The sequence below is a fragment of the Callithrix jacchus genome, chromosome 19 (genome assembly GCF_049354715.1).
Source record: "Callithrix jacchus isolate 240 chromosome 19, calJac240_pri, whole genome shotgun sequence".
Taxonomy (NCBI): Eukaryota; Metazoa; Chordata; class Mammalia; order Primates; family Cebidae; genus Callithrix; species Callithrix jacchus.
Window position 1 is genome coordinate 20,351,226 of NC_133520.1, and position 22,900 is coordinate 20,374,125.

Consider the following 22,900-nt stretch of genomic DNA (forward strand, 5'->3'; position numbering starts at 1 on the left):
CTCAGGGTCCCAGAGTGACCTCCTCCCATCTTTCAAGTCTGAACTCACATATACCTCCTCAAGCGTTCTCTCGACCATGCAAACCTCTCCTTCTGCCTGTCCTGATCAAATAGTAATAAATGCTGTAAAGAATGTAAAATGCAGTCATTTTATCTTCTTCACAGCATTTATTACTATTTGAAATTATCTTATTTAGCTGTGTGCTTCAATGTCTACAATCAAGAGAAGGCAATCTCCCTGAGGACCAGCTTGTACACTGTTCTGTCTTTAGCATGTAAGAGAATTCCCTAGGAGAACACTTGGCTATTTGCTATTGCAGAATGGCTATTTGCTATTCTTTCAGAAAGTCCTTCAGTTGGCATTTTCATGTTTACTAAAATGTATCTACTGTCTATCAAGAATCATGTCTCTATATTACGATGTCTTGTGGTATACAAAGTTAGTATAGCTTGACTTTAATCTCTGCTATGGTTTGAATGTTTGTCCCCTTTAAAACTCATAAACTGTAATTGCCATTGTAACAGTCATAAGAGGTGAGGCCTTTCAGAGGTGACCTTTAGGCAGTGACTATGCCATGAGGGCTCCGCCGTCATGGGTGGTATTGATGCTACCGTAAAAGGGAGAATTTGGCCCCCCTTGCTCATTATTCTTGGCCGCTCGTTGCCCTCCTGACATGTAATGACTCCTCATGAAGGCCCTCGCCAGACACCAGCACCTTAATCTTGGACTTCTCAGCCTCCAGAACTATGAACCACTAAATTTCTATTCATTTTAAATTACCCAGTTGGTGGTATTTGGTTAGAGCTGCATAAAATGGACTAAGACAATGTTACTTTTAATTGTACCTCAGATGGTTTTTTATATATGTGTGTGTGTGTGTATTTATATGTGTATATATATGTATATACATGTGTGTGTGTACATATATATATATAAGGAACTTCTTAAAAAATTTTTCCATAACATTTAGAGAGTGGTATACAGTTCTGAGAGCCTTCTTCACACACATGAAGATGTGTGCAACTACCAACACAACCAGGAGATGGAATGGCTCCATCCCTCCCCCACATATCCCTGGTGCTGCCCTTCTTCAGTCACACTCCCCACTTCCCTGCCATCCCAGCTCCTGGCCACCATTGGTCTGGCCCCCATCACTAGAGGGTGTGTGTGTGTGTGTGTGTGTGTGTGTGTGTGTGTGTGTATTTTGCAACAGAGTCTCATTCTGTTTCCCAGGCTGGAGTGCAGTGGCGAAATCTCAGCTCATTGCAACCTCTGCCCCCCAGGTACAAGCGATTCACCTGTCTCAGCCTCCTGAGTATCTGGGACTACAGGTGCATGCCACCATGCCCCTCTAATTTTTTGTATTTTTAGTAGAAACAGGGTTTCACCATGTTAGTCATGATGGTCTCAATCTCCTGATCCTGTGATCCACCCACTTTGGCCTCCCAAAGTGCTGGGATTACAGGTATGAGCCACTGTGCCCAGCCAATGTGTTTATAAGGCTGTGACATGAGTGGAACTGTGTATGTAACTGCTTCTCTCACTCAGCACCATACCCTGGAAAGGCACCCAGCTTGTGTCATGGGCTGCATCTTTCAATTGCTAAGCGGTATTCCATTGTATGAATACACCACACCTACTGAAGGACATCTGTCCTCAAACAGCCCAAGGTCAAGTCCTGCCTTTGGGGTGGTCAGCAATGTTTTGGACCCTGCTCAGCCTTTCACTACTTACCGGGCAAATACAGTGCCGCTGCCACCTGGGAATGTATAGGGGTGCTGCTTCCGGAACACGTGTCCCACACGGCTGCACGGGATGATCTCCAGGCTGCCACCACACTGCCATACGCGGAACGAAATCTCTGAGACGATGAACAAGACATCGGTGACTGACAGAGCCTGAGATGCTGCTCTGCTACAGCAGCCATGCCAAACAGGTGCAGAGGCCCCCCGCCCATCCCATCACAAGGCTCCCATGCCCTCCACTGCCAAAAGAGACCTGATAAGGACCTGCCTCTTTCCAGAACCTGATGCAGACCTCTACAGGAGAGGTGTTTGACATACTTGGCTCTCTGGACCACGATACAATCAAGAAAGAATGTTCATGGGGAAATAGTTTTTAGATGTGGACTAGATACTTTGAGACAAGAATGCTTCTTGGTCTACTGTAAATATAAAGGCCTCCTGGCATAAGATCATGTATATCCCAGTAGCATTGTAACTACTGAGTGACGAAATACTTGTGCTGAATTCTTCACTAGCTGACTCACAATTATTTGCCCTTGCTTAGTGTAAGGTCTTTCAGGTCTTTCAGGCCCTATGGACACCATGTTAACCTCTGTGACCTGCACAGACAGATGAGTTCCTGGAAAATCTGAGGTAATTGAAGACCATGAAAAGAGGAAGAAATGATCAACTCCTAACCTACTTAACTTTAAGACATTCTCTATTGTTCCTTATTTCTGCCCCAAATGATAAGGCCATTGGACTTTGTAACTGACCCTGGACCTTGACTACATACCAGGACCCCCTCCCAGCTTACAAAACACTGCCCTAAACTGTAACTTCTATAACTTTCCACTGCCCACCCCAAACCTATAAAACCAACTCCTAACCCATTGCCCTTCGCTGACCCTATTTTTGGACTCAGCCCACCTGTACCCGGGTGAATAATCAGCCATACTGCTCACACAAAGCCCGTCTGGGGGTATCTTCATTCTGAGTGCACGTTTTAACACTTAGTATCAACACTGTGAGAAAAGGTATATAAATATCTACAATTAAGCTTTATTGTTAGATATTCTAGACAATCGTATATACCACTTTTCTCTAAAACTTATTAACAGACTGAACCCTAGGATGCATCTTGGCTTTTCCCATGCAGGGGAAAATAATCTCTTCCCTCAAATGGGAAAATTATTAAATAGAAGTCCCTGTGCATTAGCAGGCTCAAGCCTCCTGGCAAAGTTTGGACTTAGGGACTATGGACTTATAGACTATACCTTATGTTCTATGGTAGTGACCCAGGACAGTCAAGTAACTGACTGCTATCTCCACATTGCTCACAGGCTTGTACCAGTCAGTAATCAACTGGCCCAGGTAGGGCTGCTCCCTGGGGAAGGCTGCAGTTCACCTGCTTCAACAAAGAATTGACCTGCAGGAGGAATGAGATGTGTAGGGCTAGGCACTCCGCATGCCTACTTACACACTCAGACTGCCCTAGGCTTTGGAACTCAGTCGAAGCTTAGACTGACTGGTGCTCCTTTTGTGACACAAAGGTACCTTTCAACCAGGTACCTGCCCTTATCACCACTGATTAGGTGAGTGACTGGAGTCTTGAGTCAGAGGTCCGACTGAATGCAAGAAACAGATGAAACAGAAAAACTAAGATAGGATTTTCTGAAAGGCAAAAAAATCCCGTTTTTCTTCACAAGGTTTGTATGATAGAAAACAGAATTTTCCTATCATCTAGCTCCCTAAGAACATGTTAGGGAGGCAGGACACAAATCACCAAAGTTAATGTGAAGGACAGGACTTCATTTTTTCAAATAGCTAAATAGTGTTCCCAGGACATTAAGTGAAGTAAGACAAGAAAAGAAAGTTGAACACCATGTTTTCACCCACACATGGAGGCTAAAAAAAATTGATCTCATAGAGGTAAAAAGTATAAGGAGGATAGTAGAGGCTGGGAAGGAAGGAACAGGGATTTCTTCAAGGATACAAAATTACAGCTAGAGAGGAGGGATGCTGCTTGGGTTCTACAGCCCTGGAGGGTGACTCTAGGGACCAGTAATATATGACATAGTTTCAAATAACCAGAAGGAGGATACTGAATGTTCCCAACACAAAGACATGATACCTGTTTGAGATGATGGATATGCTAATTCCCTTGATCTGATCACCATACATTATTTGTATTAAAACATCACTAAGTACCCCATGAATATGCACAATTATTATCTGTCAACTAACCAATTAAAAGAAGTACAAATATACACATATAAAATCTACAGAGTATGCAGTCACAGTCACCAATGCACATTGATCAGAAATAGGGTAGGACTATCACAGACCATAAAGTGAGTTGATGGTAAATCCTGCAGACAGTCAACCTAGTTACGGCAACAGGCGCCCAGACTGCCAGTCACATGGCAGGAAATACCACACAGGGGTCAGAACACCATGAGTTTCTACTTGGGTCTGGCAAACTCATGCCTCACTCACTAGGAATGGGTGACCCATGCAGCTGTTGTGGGACTTTAACAGGTAACTCTCTTGTAGTAATAGAAAATATGGTTACAGTCACCTGAGCATAAGCAGTGAAAGGTTTCCGACTTTACTTTTTACAGTTCCCAACACAACTTAAGAAGTTGTCTGTATTTCGGAAAATAAAATTTAAATATCCATTTGCCTCACCAGAATTTAGAATCAGGGGCTAGGAAATCCCCTTGGCTTCTCTATGGGGAGTCTGTTAAGCCAACGAGGGATCCTTCCAGGGCTTTTGTGGGAGGTTTTCAAAGTACAACTACAGTTATCTTCAATGCTGATTTCATTTGAGGCCTATAACTTTGAGGATAATTACTCAGCAAAACTCAATGGTGTTTTAATTAGGCAGTTAGTGTTTATATCTTGGCTCTGAGACCATGGGCAAGATGGATGACGTCTGCAGACCACACTCCGCTAAGAAAGCATAGATGATTCCCTGGAAGTACTTAGCACCATCCTAGCACCGCAGGGACGTAGAGAAGCATAGACTATGTCCCCAAGGAGCCTCATCCCGTCTTTAGAGCTAAGGGTTAGGTTCTTGGTCTTCCTTTTTAATTACTTAGATGACATAAGGACTTACATGATTAGTTAGAAAAATGGGAAGCTCTAGTTATTCCAGTGGGGCACACGTTGAGGAGGTGGTTTTGGATCTTACTCCGGCCTCTCTGCACCACACACCTCTCCCAATGCGCACCCTCAGGCTGGCAATTGCTAGTACTGTGCACAGCCCCCAGAAGCAGAAGCCAGAGCAGTGCTAAGGAGAGAGAAAGGCTCATAGCATGGCCTTCTCACATGGAAACCTATGGGCCTGCTGAACCTCACTGGGAGTCCAAGTCCTTGGCATAATGTAGGAGAGCCCATCAAGGAGGGAAAGACGCCCCAGCCTTGCTGGGCAGAGACGTGCTCCTCCTTGCAGGGTTCATCTTCACTCCAACCTGAACCACTCAGGCCCTAGAGCCTCCTAGGCACAGCTACATTATAAATATAAACACCGTACCACAATAAACCAGCTCCTTAAAACAAATCCTCCCCTCCAATCTCTAGGTGAATGCCTCCTTAGATATTTAAATCAACACTCTTCCTACGTGATGACTCAGAATGCTGGCTGATGTCTCATTTGCCTAATCCATGCTTTCAGGTAATAGTATGCACACTTCTGAAAACCAGTTTTTGAGAAATGGCCACCTATGTGATATGCTGCCCTACTGGGCAACCCTGGCCAGCTGTATTTCCACTAAACCATTATGAAATACCCATGGAACAAGGTGACTCACAACTCTCCTTACAGGGTTAACAATTCTGAAGTCTTTTGTACTCAAATGACTTTAATCCAAGCTTTCCCTAGAGGTTAATGTACCATTTAAAAAAAAAACCCCCAAAAGGAGTTTGATCCATGGTCCCTCCACTCCCACGGTAGTTACTGAGCCTACAGAAGCTCTCAACATCATACCAAGGCCAAGAAATCCCAAAGATGAGACATTATCACTGACTTTAACATTATAACCACAGGTTAGGCTAGTCTTTTAAAGTAAAAACTTTCAAAGTCTCTATTACAGTAAAAACTACTAAAATTAGTGGCCTGTTTCTCCTCTTTCCTTGTCCCCTGTCCTCTAGGGTACACTCATCCAACTACTAACACATGTTAACAACACTCAATGGCCCCGGAGAATTCGTTCAGAATGCCAAGCATTTGAAACAAAGGGCTTTAATTGAAACAAGCAAAAAACAAGAACTCCGCCACCCCAAGTCTGAAAAAAAAAAAAAAAACAAATCTTTTTGTCTTTTATGCAGTAAATATAAGGCTACCACTGTAGGCCACATGTGTAAAATTTCACTGTGCCCTAACCCAGGTAAAAATTATTTGCATGGGGTTTTCAAAAACAAACAAAAACAACCACAACAATAAAAACCAAATGAGAACCATTCACAAAGGTGGTCAAGAAGGCATTAAGTGCCAAGGCCTCCCTGCCCCATTGGACTTTCACGATTTCAATTCAATCAATCCCACCAGCCCTCGGGGTTCATTTTCCACTCTCCACCACTAAGCATGAATCCTAGCTCCTGGACTTTTCCCTGTTTTTGCAAGACTGCATTCCAAATGCTTGGGTTCAGATGACTTGAAAGAGTTTGCATTTCCCTTCAAAGACTATCTGTTTTCTAGCATCCTCCACTCTAACATAGGGAGGCACATTTTAATGCCCAACCCAAGAGACTTTCAAGAGCAAAAGGGACACTATAAATGTGTTTGCAAGAGTCAAGTAAGCCCAGTGAATGGTCATTCTGAAGCCTTTTACATTTTGTTTCCAATTGGCACTCTGCCTTTTGCAGAGCTGAGGCACTTCTCTGTCCTGAGATTTGAGGCTTGTACATACCTAGGTTCTCTCCTCCCCATACATCCATCATCATGTCGTACTTCCCCAATTCTTCAAAATAGAACTTATCCATCACAAACAGCCCACCAGCAATCATGGGGGTTCTAAAGAGGCAGAAAGAAGAGGGGGGCAGGAGGAGAGGGCAAAGTCAAGGTTAGATTGCCAGCACCCTTGCGCCAAGGCCAAGCCCTGATTCCCTAACAATAAGCTGATCTTTAGAACAGCCACACCACCAGAGTTTCCCATAAGTGACCAGGGTGCCTCTCTCTCGGCTTCACCTCTGCTGCCTTCAAATGCCTCCCCCACTGCCCCGCCTGGATGTTCCCACAGTGCCAGGGGCTGGACTGAGCTTTCCCTTTTCGGGAGTGACAGCTAGGGCTGGATCACTCACTAACATGCTGCCATAGGCAAAGAACTTGGCCTTTTTGTGTGTCACTTTCCTTATAGGGTAGCTACTAGGATTACAAATAATCACAGGCATAAAGCCCTTAGCACGATTAGGAAATGCTCCCCAGCTGCAGCTCCCATCATCACTATCATAGACAAGGCTCCACCTTCTACAAGGAAACCCACCGTGCTCCTCACTTCATCACCCCAGGAATGGGCTGGCAATAGATGTACACTGAGCTCCCTATTTTGTTCCCAGAAGAGATGCTCTGTGAATTCAGTGTAAAGCGCTGGGAAGGTGTACGGCACACTGCAGATGCTGGCTAAATGTCAGCAAGGGTATTTCAGCAGTAAGTGCTCTGTGGATGCTATCTCCCTTAACCATGTGCTAACTTGGAATAGGTGGCCCTGTTCTCTCACCAGCTAGAGAGAGCATCCTGACTCTCAACCATGAAGCCTACTGCCTGGCCTGGGAATCTAAAAGCATGGGCTTCATGAGCACAGGTTCCCTCCTCTGCAGTCAGTCTCCTGCTGCCCACCAAGCCCCCTTCCCTGGGCCTGAGGTCAGCTTGGGGATCTCGCTCAGCTATGGAAACGCTCTATGTTATCAACATACAGGAACGCACAGACCTAGCAGATATGCCTTATAAACGTATGAGACTTTGACTGTGGAAAAGAAATCTCTAAGAACTTTATTCTATGGCCTGGTAGAAGGGACACATCTTTGAGCTAAGATGAGGGGAAACAGGAGGGCAGGAGGTGAACAGCCCCACCGGGTGTCCAGGTGGCACAGGCCCAGCAAAGAAGCCGGAACCTGGAGTCTCATCTGGGAGGGGCACCCTGAAGGATGCTGGCACTTACTTTATAGGGGCGACCGGGTTCCCCTGCCGGGACCTTCTCTGCTCAGGCGTCATGTAATCCCACTTGAATACCAAGTTCCAATCAAAACCTGCCAGCAAGGAAAAGAAACAGGGTGTTGACAAGAGACTGGCCATTTCCTCCAGAAACTCCCAACCCTCACAGCTTAAAAATATTCGATGTTTGGACAGAACTCAATGAAAACCAAAACAAAGCCAAAAAAAAAGGTGTGGAGGAGAGAGAAGGGGACAAGGGGCGTGGGTGTAGTTGGAAGAGAGAGACAGGCAGGGAGGGTGAACACTGAATCTTTTCTCCACCCCTCCCTAAAAAAAATGTGAGTTAGGCTTTTCTGATATTGAAATGCCTAAGAACAAATGCAAAATGGGGAGAGAACTGGGGTCTACATGGCAATAACCAGGGCATGTCCAAAGGCTGTAAGGATGTGAGGAAAAAGAGCACCCAATATGGAAATCAAGCCATCACACCTCCAACACTGACCCATGGGAAGCGAATGCTGGGGAGGGAACGAGGCTTTGTCAGTTCCCTGGGCCTGCAAACTTCAGATTGCATTTGCAGCAAGAGTGGAGTGGGGACATGGTGGGAATGTGAAAACTTTAAGTGAAAATGAGCCAGTGGAAGTTGGCAAGCTGGGCAAATTAGCTTCAATTTCTGATATATTTGGCACCTGTTGCATTTCATTTTTGGAATCCATAGACCACCAAGGATGGAAGAGGCTGGACCTTGTATCTGGACTTGGTTTTGGGCATCTGCAGGGCCTCAGGTCTTGCCCTCGCACCCAGGGTCACAAGCAGAGTGCCTCTCAGAGGCCAGCAGGCCCCACCCACTGAGCTGTCCTGGAGCATAGGGAGGCCACTTCTCAGCAAACACACGGCCCGTAGTGCTGCATTTCCAATTCCAAGAGCCTGACAGCCAAACCTAATGACTTAGGGCCATGTGTCTTTTCATCCTGTGCCTCTTAAGCTCTCTGCCATCAGACTTTTTGTCAACAGAGCTTTTGCAATGCCGAAGTTTGGATTTGCCTGCATGCTTTGAATTCATAGTCTGTTTGCCCTGACAGCCCCAGTGACTGAAGGATGGCAGGTGGGGATCTCTGAGTGTCCTGGACTGGCCAAGAATTTATGGCTCTGGACAAAGAGGTCTCCCAGCTTTCTCACTGCAGGGTGGAGGGGGCTCAGGCAGAGAGAGAGGGAAATGGACAGGGGTCCAGGCAGTGGGGACAGGAATGCATGAAGGAGACCCACGCAGGCCTCTGAGCTGGCTCTATCACAGTGCCTCAAAGGCAATGAAGGCAAATCAGAAAAACAATGTCCTTACTGTTTCACTATTAGAGAAGGTAAAGGATTGACTTACATAACCTTTCCTTTACTTTTTTATGTTTACTATTATCTTGTTATTTATTTTATTAATTTGGTCCAAAGACAGATGCTATAGCAGAATAAAGATCTACTAGGAATGCCATCCTTCTTTTTTTTTTTCTAAAGGAATTTCATAAAATGCTCTTAGGGTGAATGTGGCCTCATTCCTCTGACTCAGAAGTCCTGTGCCCCCACAGAGCACCTCACTGTTCCTGCCTCTGCTCAGACATACACAGCTGCTTTGGGAGAAATAAGAGCCTGGGAGATCTCAGCTCTTTCAATACTTGGGAAACACAACATTCTGAAAGTTAGGTTTTCTAGCTGTCTAAGGATCCATCCTTTTAAATGTCCCCAAACATTTTACTTCTTACCATTTGTTGGAAATCTTTTCTGAATTTTATGTTTCCCACCTTAGGTACAGTCCTCCCAACATGCCCACCCTCCTGCTGATGTCTCATTCCATTATGCCCTGTGTAGCCAGCACAATCAGCATCCCATTTCCCTGATGGGGAAGCTGAGGAGCAGAGGAAAAATGGCCTGTCCACGATGACCGGGCCTGTGAGAGGCAAGTGGGGCCAAAGGCCACAATGTCTAGGACCATGGCTGAATCCAAGTATCTGTTTCCTGGGGTTAAGGCTTGCTTGCATATGTAAGTATATGTGTGAATAAACAAAGTCTCACTTTGTCTCCCAGACTTGAGTGCAGTGATGTGATCTTGGCTCATGCAGCCTTGACCTTCCAGGCTTAAGTGATCCTCCCACCTCAGCCTCCTGAGTGGCTCCACCACACCCAACTAACTTTTTTTATAGAGTCAAGAGTCTTGTTATGTTGCCCAGGCTGATCTTGAACTCAAGTGATCCTCCTACCTTGGCCTCCCCAAAGTGCTGGGATTACAGGCGTGAGCCACTGCACCTGGTCAAGGCCCACTTTTATAGTTTCACTGTCTTCTTTTTTGATGTTAGACTGCCAGTTGACCCTCTGCCCAGAGTCTATCTAGAATAGTCCATCTTCTAATCAGCTAAGAATGTTAGGAGGTAGGAAAGAAACCTCATTTTATACAGAGAAGGTTAAGGATTGTCTGACATAACCTTTGCTTTATTTTTTTAATGTTCACTATTATCTTATTATTTGTTTTATTAATTTGGTCCAAAGAGAGATGCTATAGCAGAATAAAGATCTGCTAGGAATGTAATCCTTGATTCTTTTTTCTAAAGGAATTTCATAAAATGCTCTTAGGGTGAATGAGGGTACCCAGCAGCTGCAAAAGGGTTCCCTGATTTCACGTGTAAACAATCAACAGACCTGGGAGAAGGCCACTGGTTTACTTTCTAGTGAATTACAAAAGCATAAGGTAAAGACTGACATTGTTTATCGGCTTAGTACAGCCTTGGATGACTTGTTGGTTCTCAGCTGAGTTCTTAAAAGTGAGGCTTCCAACTTGCTGAGTTTCAGAGAGTGAAACATTTATTAGCAGGCTATAGCAGAGCCCCTTGGGGCATAGGTCACCCCCTCCACTCGCCCATCCTGGAACACAGGGACAGTAAGAGCCAGGTGCAACCTGACTGATTCCTTACAGAGCGGTGGGGTGTGACTCCTGGCCATTGAACATTTTTATGTGATCAGCAGTTTTCCAGGCACAGTCCTGGTGCTGTTTATGCAAGACAAAACCTTACATGTGTTTTTACAACCTATTCAATCAGAAGTCTAGGTGGTGTTTTCTGGGGGCTCCAGGCTGACTGAGAATGGGAATATGTACTTGTTACATTTTGTGTTTTAACAAGTTCTCGGCTTTGTCTAACACAGCAAATGTTGATACACACGGCCCACACAGATGAAAGCTCTTTGAGGCCTTTGATAATTTTTAAAAGGGTAAGTAAAGAGACAAACTACTCTTGGGGAATGCAGGGCAGGTGATGTGAGGACATACAGGAAACTGGAGTGGTCATTCTGACGAAAGAGGACCAGATTGAAGTAGGCACAGGTGTCGGGCTAGGAAAGTGGAGTCAGAAACCAAGACACACGCAAGGTGCCGAATCAGCACAATGGGGTCATGTGTGGGCTTGGTGAGGGAGAGAGGGTTGACGATGACACAGGTCTCCATCTGAGCAACCAGCAAGAGACCAGGCTGTCAGAGACATAGCCTGGGTGAGCAGAGAAGGTAAAGACAGGCTCCAGCCCCTTAAATCCCACAAAGCCTCAGATCCATGAAGCTTCTCACCCCGGACCTCTGCAAGGAGAGCTTCATCACCTCTGATCAAAACGGATGCCGTATCTGTTCATGGAACCACATGGCTTGCAAAAGCGACAGAAGGTCAAGCAGATAAGAGGAGAAAGGGAAACCCAGGAAGCTCTTTAACGGAGCAAGACTATTTTTTCTCTCTATGAAGTCCTACTTGTTAAGCACACAGGCGCTTTTCACTCGGAACACACTCTATGGTGTGAACACTGTTGTCACTGTCATTCCTAACAATGAGAGGAAGTGGTGATCAGATGCTGGTGTAGATGGGACGAGCGAGGCAGGGGCAACACCATGGACACCTACCACCCTTCAAATCGGCAGATGCCCCCACATACTGAAAGTTGTCCATATTAATGACATCAATGATGGGTGACACGACTCGAGTCCTGTCCTAAAATACAAACAAAGAGAAGAAGGAATAGTTATCAAAATCCCAGCAAAACAAAAAACTCGCCCAACCACAGAAGGCATCAGTGTTAGGCAGGCACAGGGCAAACCTGACTGGCCCTTACTACCTACTTCCCTAGGCCCTTGAGAACCTGGCCTCCCCACCCAGACCCAGAAGGTCTTGCTCTTGGCCACTGCAGCTGTGCTGTGGTCTGCTGAGAGGCAGGGAGGAGATCAGGAGTAGGGCATAGCAGGAGTCACTCAAGGAGTAGAAACACCCATGGTTATGGGACAGGTAGCATCGGTTCACCCAGCTAAAAGCAAAAACTATGCTGTTGTGTCCCAAGGGCCCTTTTGTGTTTTCCCAAATATCATCAGTGATTTGTGAGCTGCAGCAAACCTCAGGAGTGGAATCACTGCCAAGATGCCCATACACCAAAATTAGGAGTATATTTCTACGGATGTATGTGTGTGTAGGGGGTGTGTGTGTGAGATATGGTAAGTATCAATATTATTACAGCAGAAGGTTAACCAAATTAACTAGAGATTTCCAAATTCTAAGTTGGCCTTACCTGTGATTCTACCAAAAAAAAAAAAAAAAATTTTTTTTTTCCCTAGATGGAGCCTTTTCTTTATGCCACATTGTCATTGTTGTGGTAAGAGTTTGTGAACGTAGGGCCTTTTAAAGTCTCTAACCTCTTTAAATTTGAATGATGGATGCTGGTGAGAGACCCTGGACAGTACCCCATGTTGACAGTTAACCAAAGAGCAAGTGCTTTTCTTGAGCCACTTAGAGAAACCTTTTAGCCAGAAAAAAGGTTTAGAAAAATAACTTAGTAACATAATCAGCAGAGCTAAGAACATACCACATCAGAGGAACACATGAAGGAACATGCTGATTAGGAACACGCGAACACTGCAAAGCTCCAAAACACCCAGGGGCAAGTTTACAGGGAAAAGTAACCTGTGTGGTGCATTGAGGGCAGAGAGGAATACAATTTTCCTTGCCTGGCTCAGACTGGGTCTAGATGTAGGAGTTAAAGAATATAATCTACTTTACATTTTGTTTCATAAGGTTAGAGTTAGTCAACATTCATAGGCTCGGCACTTTCTCTCCTTAATTTAGGAGAGGTTGTTCGAAATAGTTCTGACAACTTGACCACAGAGCTGAGTGGCATTCGCACACTCAAACACTGTGATGGAAGCTTTGGTTTTGACTCTGCTTCCCTACGAGACAGCCTGGTGGAGTGCAGCCTGGGAGAGCAAGAAGTTGTGGGGTTGGGGTGGGTGGGGATTCCAGGGTGGGTTCTTCTTTGATATAGCTGTGTGCGTATGAGTTAAGAGAGGGGCTCAGATAGGGACTTAATGAAACTGGCTTTGCAATCCTGGCTGTGCCACCTGTAAGATTTTGCATGCATTATTAAAGTTCCCTGAACCCTAGCTCGTTTACCTGTCAAATAGAGGTAACAAGTGCATTAAAGGTAACGTATAAAAAAGGCCTAGTATGTAGCCCAAATCTGATAAAGGGTAGTGAATATGACTTTCATAATTACTAGCAGCTTATGGTTACTTAGTATTCTATGACTTACAGCCCATCAGCTATCCTTGCTACGCTTAGGCAGAACTACTTGTTCATTTTCTATTTCCTTTCATTAAGTTTGCTTTATCGCCCCCAAGGAAGTGCTTTCTTAGTAGGAAGGAAGGAAAAGTCAATAAAACAAGCAGAAGGCAAGAGAAATGACAAAAGGCCAAATGTAATATTAGCGATGATGTTTCTAGAAGGCAGAAGGTGCAGAAGTGTAGCTGCAGATCACCCTTTGACAACCTTACCAGTCCCTGTGTGCTTCCCGGCAGCCCCCGTCTCCCACAGGAACCTGGAAGCCTGCTGGGCTAACCTGCCCTACTCACTAAGAGTAGAGGGGTGGCCCCAGGGACAGCTTCCCCAGCACGTCCCACTCTGAGAGCTGCAGGAGATGGCACTTGCTAGATGCTGGGCAGTGTTCTAAGCACTCACAAAGCTATAAGCTGGGAAGGAAGTTGCTCCCATGAAAAGGGCTGCCTTGAACTAATCAGGGTCTCACCAGCCTCTGCTGATCCTCACCTCCTACCTGTCAACTGATGGTTCTTGTTACTGATGGATTCCTACAGCCAGTAAAACAGTCTTTCTACGGTGTCCCAAAGGCATTTTCTTTCGGTCAAGGAAAACTGCAGAAGGCGAGCGCAGGTCCCACCAGCCCTGAGGCCCCACTCCCCGAGTTACACCTCCCCTGGGCCATGATCCCCTCTGTCCCCTCTACCCACCTCCTGACCCCTTCCCTGCCCCGTCACCTCACCTCAGCTACCCTCTCCAGGAGGGGCTCCAGCCAGTGCTCATTACACTCGCAGTGACTGTCCAGGAAGGTCAGGACCTTAGCTTGGGCAGCATCAGCCCCCCGAACCCGTGAGCGCATCAGGCCTGTGGAGGCGAGTTGGAAAGCACGTCAGGAAAGAGAAGCCTGGAGCCAGTACACCCCAGCGCCCACCAGCGATGCCTCCCTGCTCGCAGCTCTGCAGCCTGCTTGCTGGGCGCAAAGGTTATTGCAAACTTGGTGGATGAGATCAAAATTGGCCCGTAATTACCAAGACAGATTACTGTCAGAACTTTTTATTTCAACAGTTACACTGGGTAACTGGGAAGACAATGTTCTTAGAACTACTGTCTTCTGAGAAAGGGCTTTATGTCACCAAAGTCTCCTTTATTAAGTAACAAAATGTGGAACTTTTTTTTTTTTTTTTTTTTTTAAGAGATGGGGTTTCTCCATGTTGGTCAGGCTGGTCTCAAACTCCCAACCTCAGGTGATCTGCCTGCCTCGGCCTCCCAAAGTGCTGGGATTACAGGCGTGAGCCACCGCACCAGACTAATGTGGAACTTTTAAAACTACATTCCTCTGACACAGCAACAGTTTTCTAACTAACTTGGCTGAGGAAGATGACACCCAGATACTTCCAGTGCCAATGGTGTTGGATTTCAGTGGTGACAGTATGTGTAACAGTGTTGCAAATATCTCTGTCTTCTATGGCTTATCAGGAGCCAAATAATATAAGTTGGAAAGCCCTGCTATCTGCCTTTTACATAAAATTAGTTATACTATTGGTCAAATTATATAATTTATATACTTGTGATCTGTTAATAATGTGGATTTTCATTATGACACAAAGTATCATTATAAATAGTGTATTTCAAAAACTGGCCACTGGTGGTAGCCTGTGCCTATGCCTGTGATTCTAGCTACTCAGGAGGCTGAGGTGGGAGGATCACTAGAGCCCGGGAAGTTGAGGCTGCAGAGAGCCATGATTGCGCCACTGTAATCCAGCCTGGGTGATAGAGTGAGACCCTGTCTCGAAAAATAAAACAAAAATAAAATAAAATAAATAATAATATATTTATCCCTAGATGTTGTGGTCGTAAATGGCTTTTGCTATATATGCTGGCCTTTCCAGGTGAAGATGATGCTACTATTCATAACCTGTAAGGACAAGTCTGCTAAGCACTGTTTTTCTGCAGTCAAAATGGATTTTCAGTGATTCCCATGTGGCTGCATGCTAGAACGGGAAAAAAGACTAAAGATTTCAAGTTGTGATAATTGCAAAGCAGCTTGCATTGGGCAAACCTTTGCTGCAATACAATTACAAACTCTAAGCAAAATACAAAAAGCAGTAATTTGAAAGTCAGAAGCAGACAGAAACTAGACAGGATCCAACTCTTTAAAAAAAGAAAATCACACTGAGTGAGCTCCATGTTTATATGGTGTTTCCAGTTCACGGCAACGCAGCCTTTTTTGGCTTGAGTTGTCACAGGGTAGAGAGTTCAGAGCTTCTAGCATCTGGAAACTGAAGGAGGAGACCCTGGAAAGGAGGTGGGCCCCAAATCTGGCAATAATCTCCTGGTAAATCTTTGGCTGACTCCTGAACCACGCAGGCACCGACTCCAACATGCAAAGCAACAGTTAGAAGGCAGAAAAAACTGAGTTTCAGCTTCTATCTACGGGAGAGAAAACAAAGTTTGGGATTTGAGTCCTGCCAAGTGCAAGGTGTTTCATAAAGACCTCAGTTCTTCTACGGAAATTTCAGAAAGACCACACATAGGAATATAGACCACGTATCGTGAATAAGGGACTCATAAAAACATATTCGTGGCCAGGTGCGGTGGCTCACGTCTGTAATCCCAGCACTTTGAAAGGCTGATGTGGGCGGATCACTTGAGGTGAGGAGTTCAAGAACAGACTGGCTAACATGGCGAAACCCCGTTTCTATAAAAAATACAAAAAATCAGCTGGGTGTGGTGGCGCGCGCCTGTAATCCAAGCTACTCAGGAGGCTAAGGCAAGAGAATCACTTCAACCCAGGAGGCGGAATTTGTAGTGAGCCAAGATCACACCATTGGACTCCAGCTTGGGCAACAAGAGTAAAACTCCATTTCAAAAAACAAACAACAACAACAACAAAAACAAACTCATCCTAGCAAAGTACAAAAACAAGCCTTGAGAATTTCAGCAGCAGCATCTGGCAATTCAACTGTCCAGCATAACAAAGGTCAATACTCTTCAGAGAAAGATAACATAATCCAATGTTTCTACAACATATCATCCACAATGTCCATTATAAAATAAAAAGTCACTACACGTGAGAAGAAATAGGAAAATGGGGACCAGACCAAAGAGAAAAAAAGTCCTCAGAAATTCACCCTCATATGACCCAGATGTTGGAATTAGCAGAGGAGGATTTAAAAGTAGCTATTATAAATATGTTTAATAATGCAAAGGCATCAATTTTAATGAGTGAATGGGTGGGGAATCTGAGCAACAAAATAAAAACTATAAAAAAGAATCAAATGGGTACTCCAGAACTTAAAAATGAAGTTATCTGAAATGAAAAATCCACTGACTGGTCTTAACGGCAAAATGGAAATGGCAGAATGACTAGTGAACTGGAAGATGGAACAACAGAGACAGATCCATCTGGTGGACAGAGAAAATAATTAAGGGTGAAAAAAATCTAGTGATCTATGGGACAGTATCAAGTGGTATAAGATATGTGCAACTGATGCTCATAAATGAGTCAGAAAAAAAATCTGCTCAGTGAAAAACATCATCCTATATATTCAGTTTACATCGGAAAACTTGGAGCAGGATAAATATAAAGAAAACGAAATCTAGGCACATCATAGGCAAACAAACAAACAAACAAAAACAGATGCAGAGGCAATCTGAAAAGGAGCCAGAGGAAAGGACCCATAAATACAAAGGAACAACAGTGTGAATGCCGACTACTTTTTAAACAGAAAAACAGAGGCCAGAAGACGTTGGAGTGACACCTTTAAAGTGCTGAAAGAAAAATTAATGGTCAACTCAGATTCCACTCCGAGAAAACAGCCTCCAATAACAAAGGAGAAAAAATTCTTCAGATAAAAGCTGAGATTGTGTTGCCTATGAGAAAAAATTCTGAAGAAAATTATTTACATTAAAGGAAAAAAAAAACTACAAAAAACCTTGAATCTATGGAAAGAAATGAAGATATTAAAAATAAAAAATAGGATAAGTTTAACATACCTATATATTCTTCTCTTTATTTAACAGATACTATTTGAAGTAAAAATGTAACACTGTATTTTAGGGTTTAAGACGTATGTAGCAGAAAAACATGGTAACGATAATACATAGGAAATGAAATGGAAATGGAATTAAACTATTCTCAAGTTCTTAAATTTAAAGTGGTATGATGTTGACTCTCAAGTAAACTGTCATAAGTTAGGGCTGCATGTTGTAATCCTCGGAGTAACCGTATACACACAAAATGTATTGCTAAAAACCTACAAGAATAATTCAAAATGGAACACTAAAACAAATCAATGAATCCAAAAGAAGGCAAGAAAGTAGGAACACTTTCACTAAAAGCAAAATGCACATGCTACAAACAGAGAACAAAGAGCCAAAGAGTGGACCCAAACCCAATCACACCAATGATTACACCACATGTAAATGAACTACTCTCAATCTAGGTGGGCACAATCTCATCAGCTGCCAGCATGGCCAGAATAAGAGCAGACAGAAGAACACAGAGAGACTGGACTGGCTTAGTCTCCCGGCCTACATCTTTCTCCTGTGCTGGATGCTTCCTGGCCTTGAACATTGGACTCCAAGTTCTTCAGCTTTGGGACTCTTGGACACTCAACCACAGACTGAAGGCTGCACTGTCGGCCTCCCTACTTTTAAGGGTTTGAACTGGGAATGGCTTCCTTGCTCCTCAGCTGGCAGATGGCCTACTGTGGGACTTCACCTTGTGACTGTGTGAGTCAATACTCCTTAATAAACTCCCGTTTAGATATACATCTATCCTGTTAGTTCTGTCCCTTTAGAAAACCCTAACACAAAAGCCAAACATTGATTCTTTTAAAAGATAAAGTTGATAAACAAACAGCAGACAGATGAAGAAAATAAGAAGACATAAATTACCAAAATCAACAAAATAGGAATCCTACAAACAGTAAAAAAGAGACAATATCATAAGCAACTTTGAGCCAATAAATACAAAAACTGTGATGAAACACAAAATTTCTTGAAAGACAATTACCAAAGTAGAAATAAAAAGAAACAGCAAATCTGAATAGGCCTACATTCATTAAAAAGATTGAGTTAGTTATCAAAATCTTTCCATAAAGAAAATTCCTGGTCCAGATTGGTTAATTCTACTAAGCATTTAAAAAAGAAATAATTAAAATATTATACAAACTCTTCTAGAAAATAAAATAGAAGGACATACTTCCTATCTTGTTTTATAAGGCTAGTAAACCCTAATGCCAAAACCGAAAAAATACATTTTCAGAAAATTACAGACCAATATTTCCCATAAACACAGGTATAAAAATCCTTAACAAAAAATATATTACTAGGATACTGTATCATGACCAAGGAAGGGGCTTATTCTAGGAATGCGAAGCTGGTTTAACATCTGAAAATCAACCAATGTATTTCACCATATTAACAGATTAAAAGAGAAATACCATTTGATTTTCTCCATAAATGCAGAGAAAAATATTTAACTCATTATTAACACGGTTTTGGTCCTACTGTTGTCATAAATAGCTGTACAACCTTGAGAAACCTACCTAAACTCTTTAGGCTTTAATATTTCCATTTGCAAAATCAAAGAACTAGGCTCTCAACTTCCACTGTAAATCAGAATCATTTCAGCAGCTTTTAAAAATGCAGCTGCCCATGCCCCACCCATAGATATCCAGACATTTCTATTCAATTGTGAATGAGGGCAAGACATGGTCCTAAACTCCCTAGGTGCTTCTAATCAATTGTTAGGTTACCTATCAATGCACAATAAAATCCACAGAACACTGATCCTAAGGCTGCTCTTTCACTACCATAATACTTCAGGCAATTAATTTACTTTGTCATCTAGTAGCATCATTACAAGCACTTTGTGTGTATGCTTAAGTAGATGGGATCTTTTTTTTTTTTGAGACGGTGTTTCGCTCTTGTTACCCAGGCTGGAGTGCAATGGTGCGATCTCGGCTCACCACAACCTCCGCCCCCTGGGTTCAGGCAATTCTCCTGCCTCAGCCTCCTGAGTAGCTGGGATTACAGGCATGCGCAACGGTGCCCAGCTAATTTTCTGTAATTTTTAGTAGAGACGGGGTTTCACCATGTTGACCAGGATGGTCTCGATCTGTTGACCTCGTGATCCACCCGCCTCGGCCTCCCAAAGTGCTGGGATTACAGGCTTGAGCCACCGCGCCTGGCCCGATGGGATCTTATACACACACACAGGTACTTATATACATGAGTGTGTGTGCATATTTTCTCAGTCAATTGCTACAGACTTCAGCTGTTTCATATAGCTATGCTTTCCATAATCTGGTTTCTCACAACCTACCCTTCTCATGCCTTCCTTGAAACAACGTATCAATGCGGGTTCAACCCAAATGAACACTCTGGTAGAAAGTTCATACTAAGAAGCATTGTTCTGATTTTCTTTTTTTTTGAGAGGGAGTTTCGCTGTTGTTACCCAGACTTGGAGTGCAATGGCGCGATCTCAGCTCACCACAACCTCCGCCTCCTGGGTTCAAGCAATTCTCATGCCCCAGCCTCCCGAGTAGCTGGGACTACAGGTGTGCGCCACCATGCCCAGCTAATTTTTGTGTTTTTAGTAGAGACGGGGTTTCACCATGTTGACCAGGATGGTCTTGATCTCTTGACCTCGTGATCCCACCTGCCTTAGCCTCCCAAAGTGCTGGGATTATATGCATGAGCCACCGCACCCCGGCCCCATTGTTCTGATTTCTAAGCAGTTTAAAGATGAAGACACTGCTGAATAAGGCTAGTAAGTGATTAGTGCCAACACTATCTCTCTCTTTCCTCTTTCCCCATTTCTTTTTTTTTTTAAAGCTTGTGCCAGATGATGAGGTGGGATGGCAGATACTTTTGTTTTCAATTCAGAGTTATTTTGAAGGCTCTCTTGGGGGCAGCGAATTGCCCCCTTTTTGGTTTCTTCTAAGATTGGTGGACTGATGTGAGTCTGGCAAACAGACCTTGTTTAGAAGGCAAGGCTTATCCCACTGTTCATGTATCTTGAATGTCTAGGCTGATGACCCTAGCTGGTTAAAATATGGTGCTGTTCTAACAGACTCAATCACTGTGTTGGCTGATAAGATTCTTGGTAAGAAAAAATTCACTCCTTGACTCCAGCTGGACTGAATATGTAATGAGAAGAAAGTGTTTTGCATTGATCAAGGAATATAATCACCACTCCTGGATCAAGTCAGCCTTAAATAGCAAATGTGACATGGGTTCCAAAGCTCTGTGATTTTCCTATACTGAAAGATTTCTCCTGATCATAGAGGAGCTAACAATCCAGCCATCAGGGTCTCTAACAGCACTGACATACTGGATGTTAATTACATTGTGATCGGAGCTTCCCTTCCAGACACTCCGATGTAATACTTTCCTCCTTTACAGTGCGTCTTCTAACTGCCAATAAAATAGTCTTCATGAGCTCAGCTCCAGCACAGATAAGACTGACAGAAGGTTCTGAGGTTGGCATTTGCAAAATCACATAAGCATATAATTGCCGTACTCTCTCCCCATTTTGGATGGTTCACCTTCAGCAGGCTGTCAAACTTGAATCCCAGTTATTTTATCAGATGACTGAAGCATGGAGTCATTCAACTTCTTATTGCTAAATCTTTGTTTTTCTTCTAAACTTTTGTACTCAAGGGACTGATAAGACTTCCTAGATTGTGAAAGAAAGAAAGAAGCCAATTTCTAAATACATAAATAAAAATGTAATTTGAACTCTTGCTCTAATATACAAATAATTTCAATTAGTCAAGCTTTTAATGTCCTTCCTGTGTTTGTTGAGAGAAGTCTCCCAAGTGGCTCTGGTAGAGGGAGACAGACAAAAAACTGAGACAATTAATTGCTCTTTGAGCTCAAGCACTTCTTTGTGTTATTACTGGGCCCAGGAAGAATCAGAATTCAACTGTCTTAGAACAGAATTAAGAAGAGTCTTACCTTCTCGCCGATCATTTCTAAGAACTCGCACTTTCTCAATTTTCCCCAAGAGAGCCCCGTCCTCAGCTAGGAAAAAAAAAGAAGCAGAGCATTTTGAAACTGGAATTCATAAAGAGCTTTGCATTCAACCGCAGCATTCTCAATCACCTAAGGGCTGATCATCTCCTTGAGGCATCACAGAGGCACCTCTTCTGTCTGTGGGTCTGATTTCTGGCTTGTTCACACCTCTTTAGCACCCTCGCTACAGGAAGGCTGGTGCCCAGAGAAGAGCCAGATACAGGGATGAAATCAGTGTCGATACTCACGATCATTGCTGTAGTCATCCACCAAAATGATTTCTTTTATGAGATGGGGTGGGCTTTTCTTAAGCACACTAAGAAAAGACAAGAAGATAAAGTTTACAGGCCTTTTAGGGGTAAAACCTGGCATAGGAAATTATCATATTTTGGTCCTAATCCTTGGCTGGAGGAGCTACCCACTGCACCCTGTGTTGAGCAGTCAGGTGACCCTGTCTACAGCCCCCATTGACAGCCCTGGCCTGACTGTGCCTGGGGCACAGCTAGTGTCTAACACTCCTGACAGGTGACGCCTCCCATAAGATGCAACAGCTGGCTGACAGGTGCCATCCTGGCCTCACCTGACCACGGTCCTCAGCAGGGCCGACCGGGCTTCATTGTGAAACGTGATCACCACGCTGGTGGCCGGCAGATCCACCCGCCACTGCTTTCGCTGACACCTGGAGAAAGAGAAAGATGGTCCTCTGAACAATGACCCCCAGAGCAGCCCCAGCTTGTTCAGCCCTTGAGAGAACAAGCAGACTAACCCACCGGGACGGACATGCTATGATTAACTTGTTGTCTGCAGAAGTTCCTGGCCTGTTCTGAGATGAACTGCCAAAGGGACATAAGGAAACAGGAAAACACAACCGGAGTTACGTTCTGAGAGATGAACGATTTCGGCGAAAAGTAACATATTGAGAACATCTTTCTCACACGTTAAAAAAAAGTGTGTTTTAAAACAGTGAAATCCCATGTCTCCTTTCATGCAGATACACCTCTAGAGATGCGCTTTTCACAATTGGCAGTCTAATTTCTGAGGGGCAGAACCAACTGTGCACCACTGCTCTTTTCTTGTTTTCTACATTGCCTACAACAAGCATGTGGTACTCCTGTGACATTTGGAATTTGGCTCTCACCATCAACAGTGGACCCACCTGTGGTTTTCCCTTACCCTGGGTAGCAGGGATACATGTCCCTTGCCCTGGAAGGCCATCCCCAAATACCCCAAGGGGCAGTGGTGAGGTGGAGTGAGGGTACAGTCAATGGGACCCTGAGCCTGCCTGAGCTCTCCTTTTCCTGTGAGTGGTAGTGAACAACCCTGGGATCACCTCAGCACAGAAGCTGATTCAGAGGCCAGACCTCTACAGCAGGGGCAGATTTCAATATGGCACTTCTCAA

At 44.1% G+C, this 22,900-nt stretch overlaps 1 protein-coding gene across 1 annotated transcript in view; it reads right to left on the reverse strand.

The window, feature by feature from the left end:
* The window catches only part of GALNT2 (polypeptide N-acetylgalactosaminyltransferase 2), a 219,219-nt gene that overhangs the window by 23,975 nt on the left and 172,344 nt on the right, over window positions 1-22,900 (reverse strand). Inside the window, exons 4-11 of the mRNA XM_003735230.5 lie at window positions 22,081-22,179; window positions 21,749-21,816; window positions 21,444-21,509; window positions 14,218-14,339; window positions 11,801-11,888; window positions 7,886-7,973; window positions 6,638-6,741; window positions 1,735-1,861 (exon numbers count right to left, since the gene is read on the reverse strand). Coding sequence (XP_003735278.2) covers window positions 1,735-1,861; window positions 6,638-6,741; window positions 7,886-7,973; window positions 11,801-11,888; window positions 14,218-14,339; window positions 21,444-21,509; window positions 21,749-21,816; window positions 22,081-22,179 — 762 coding nt within the window. The remainder of the gene's footprint in view (window positions 1-1,734; window positions 1,862-6,637; window positions 6,742-7,885; window positions 7,974-11,800; window positions 11,889-14,217; window positions 14,340-21,443; window positions 21,510-21,748; window positions 21,817-22,080; window positions 22,180-22,900) is intronic.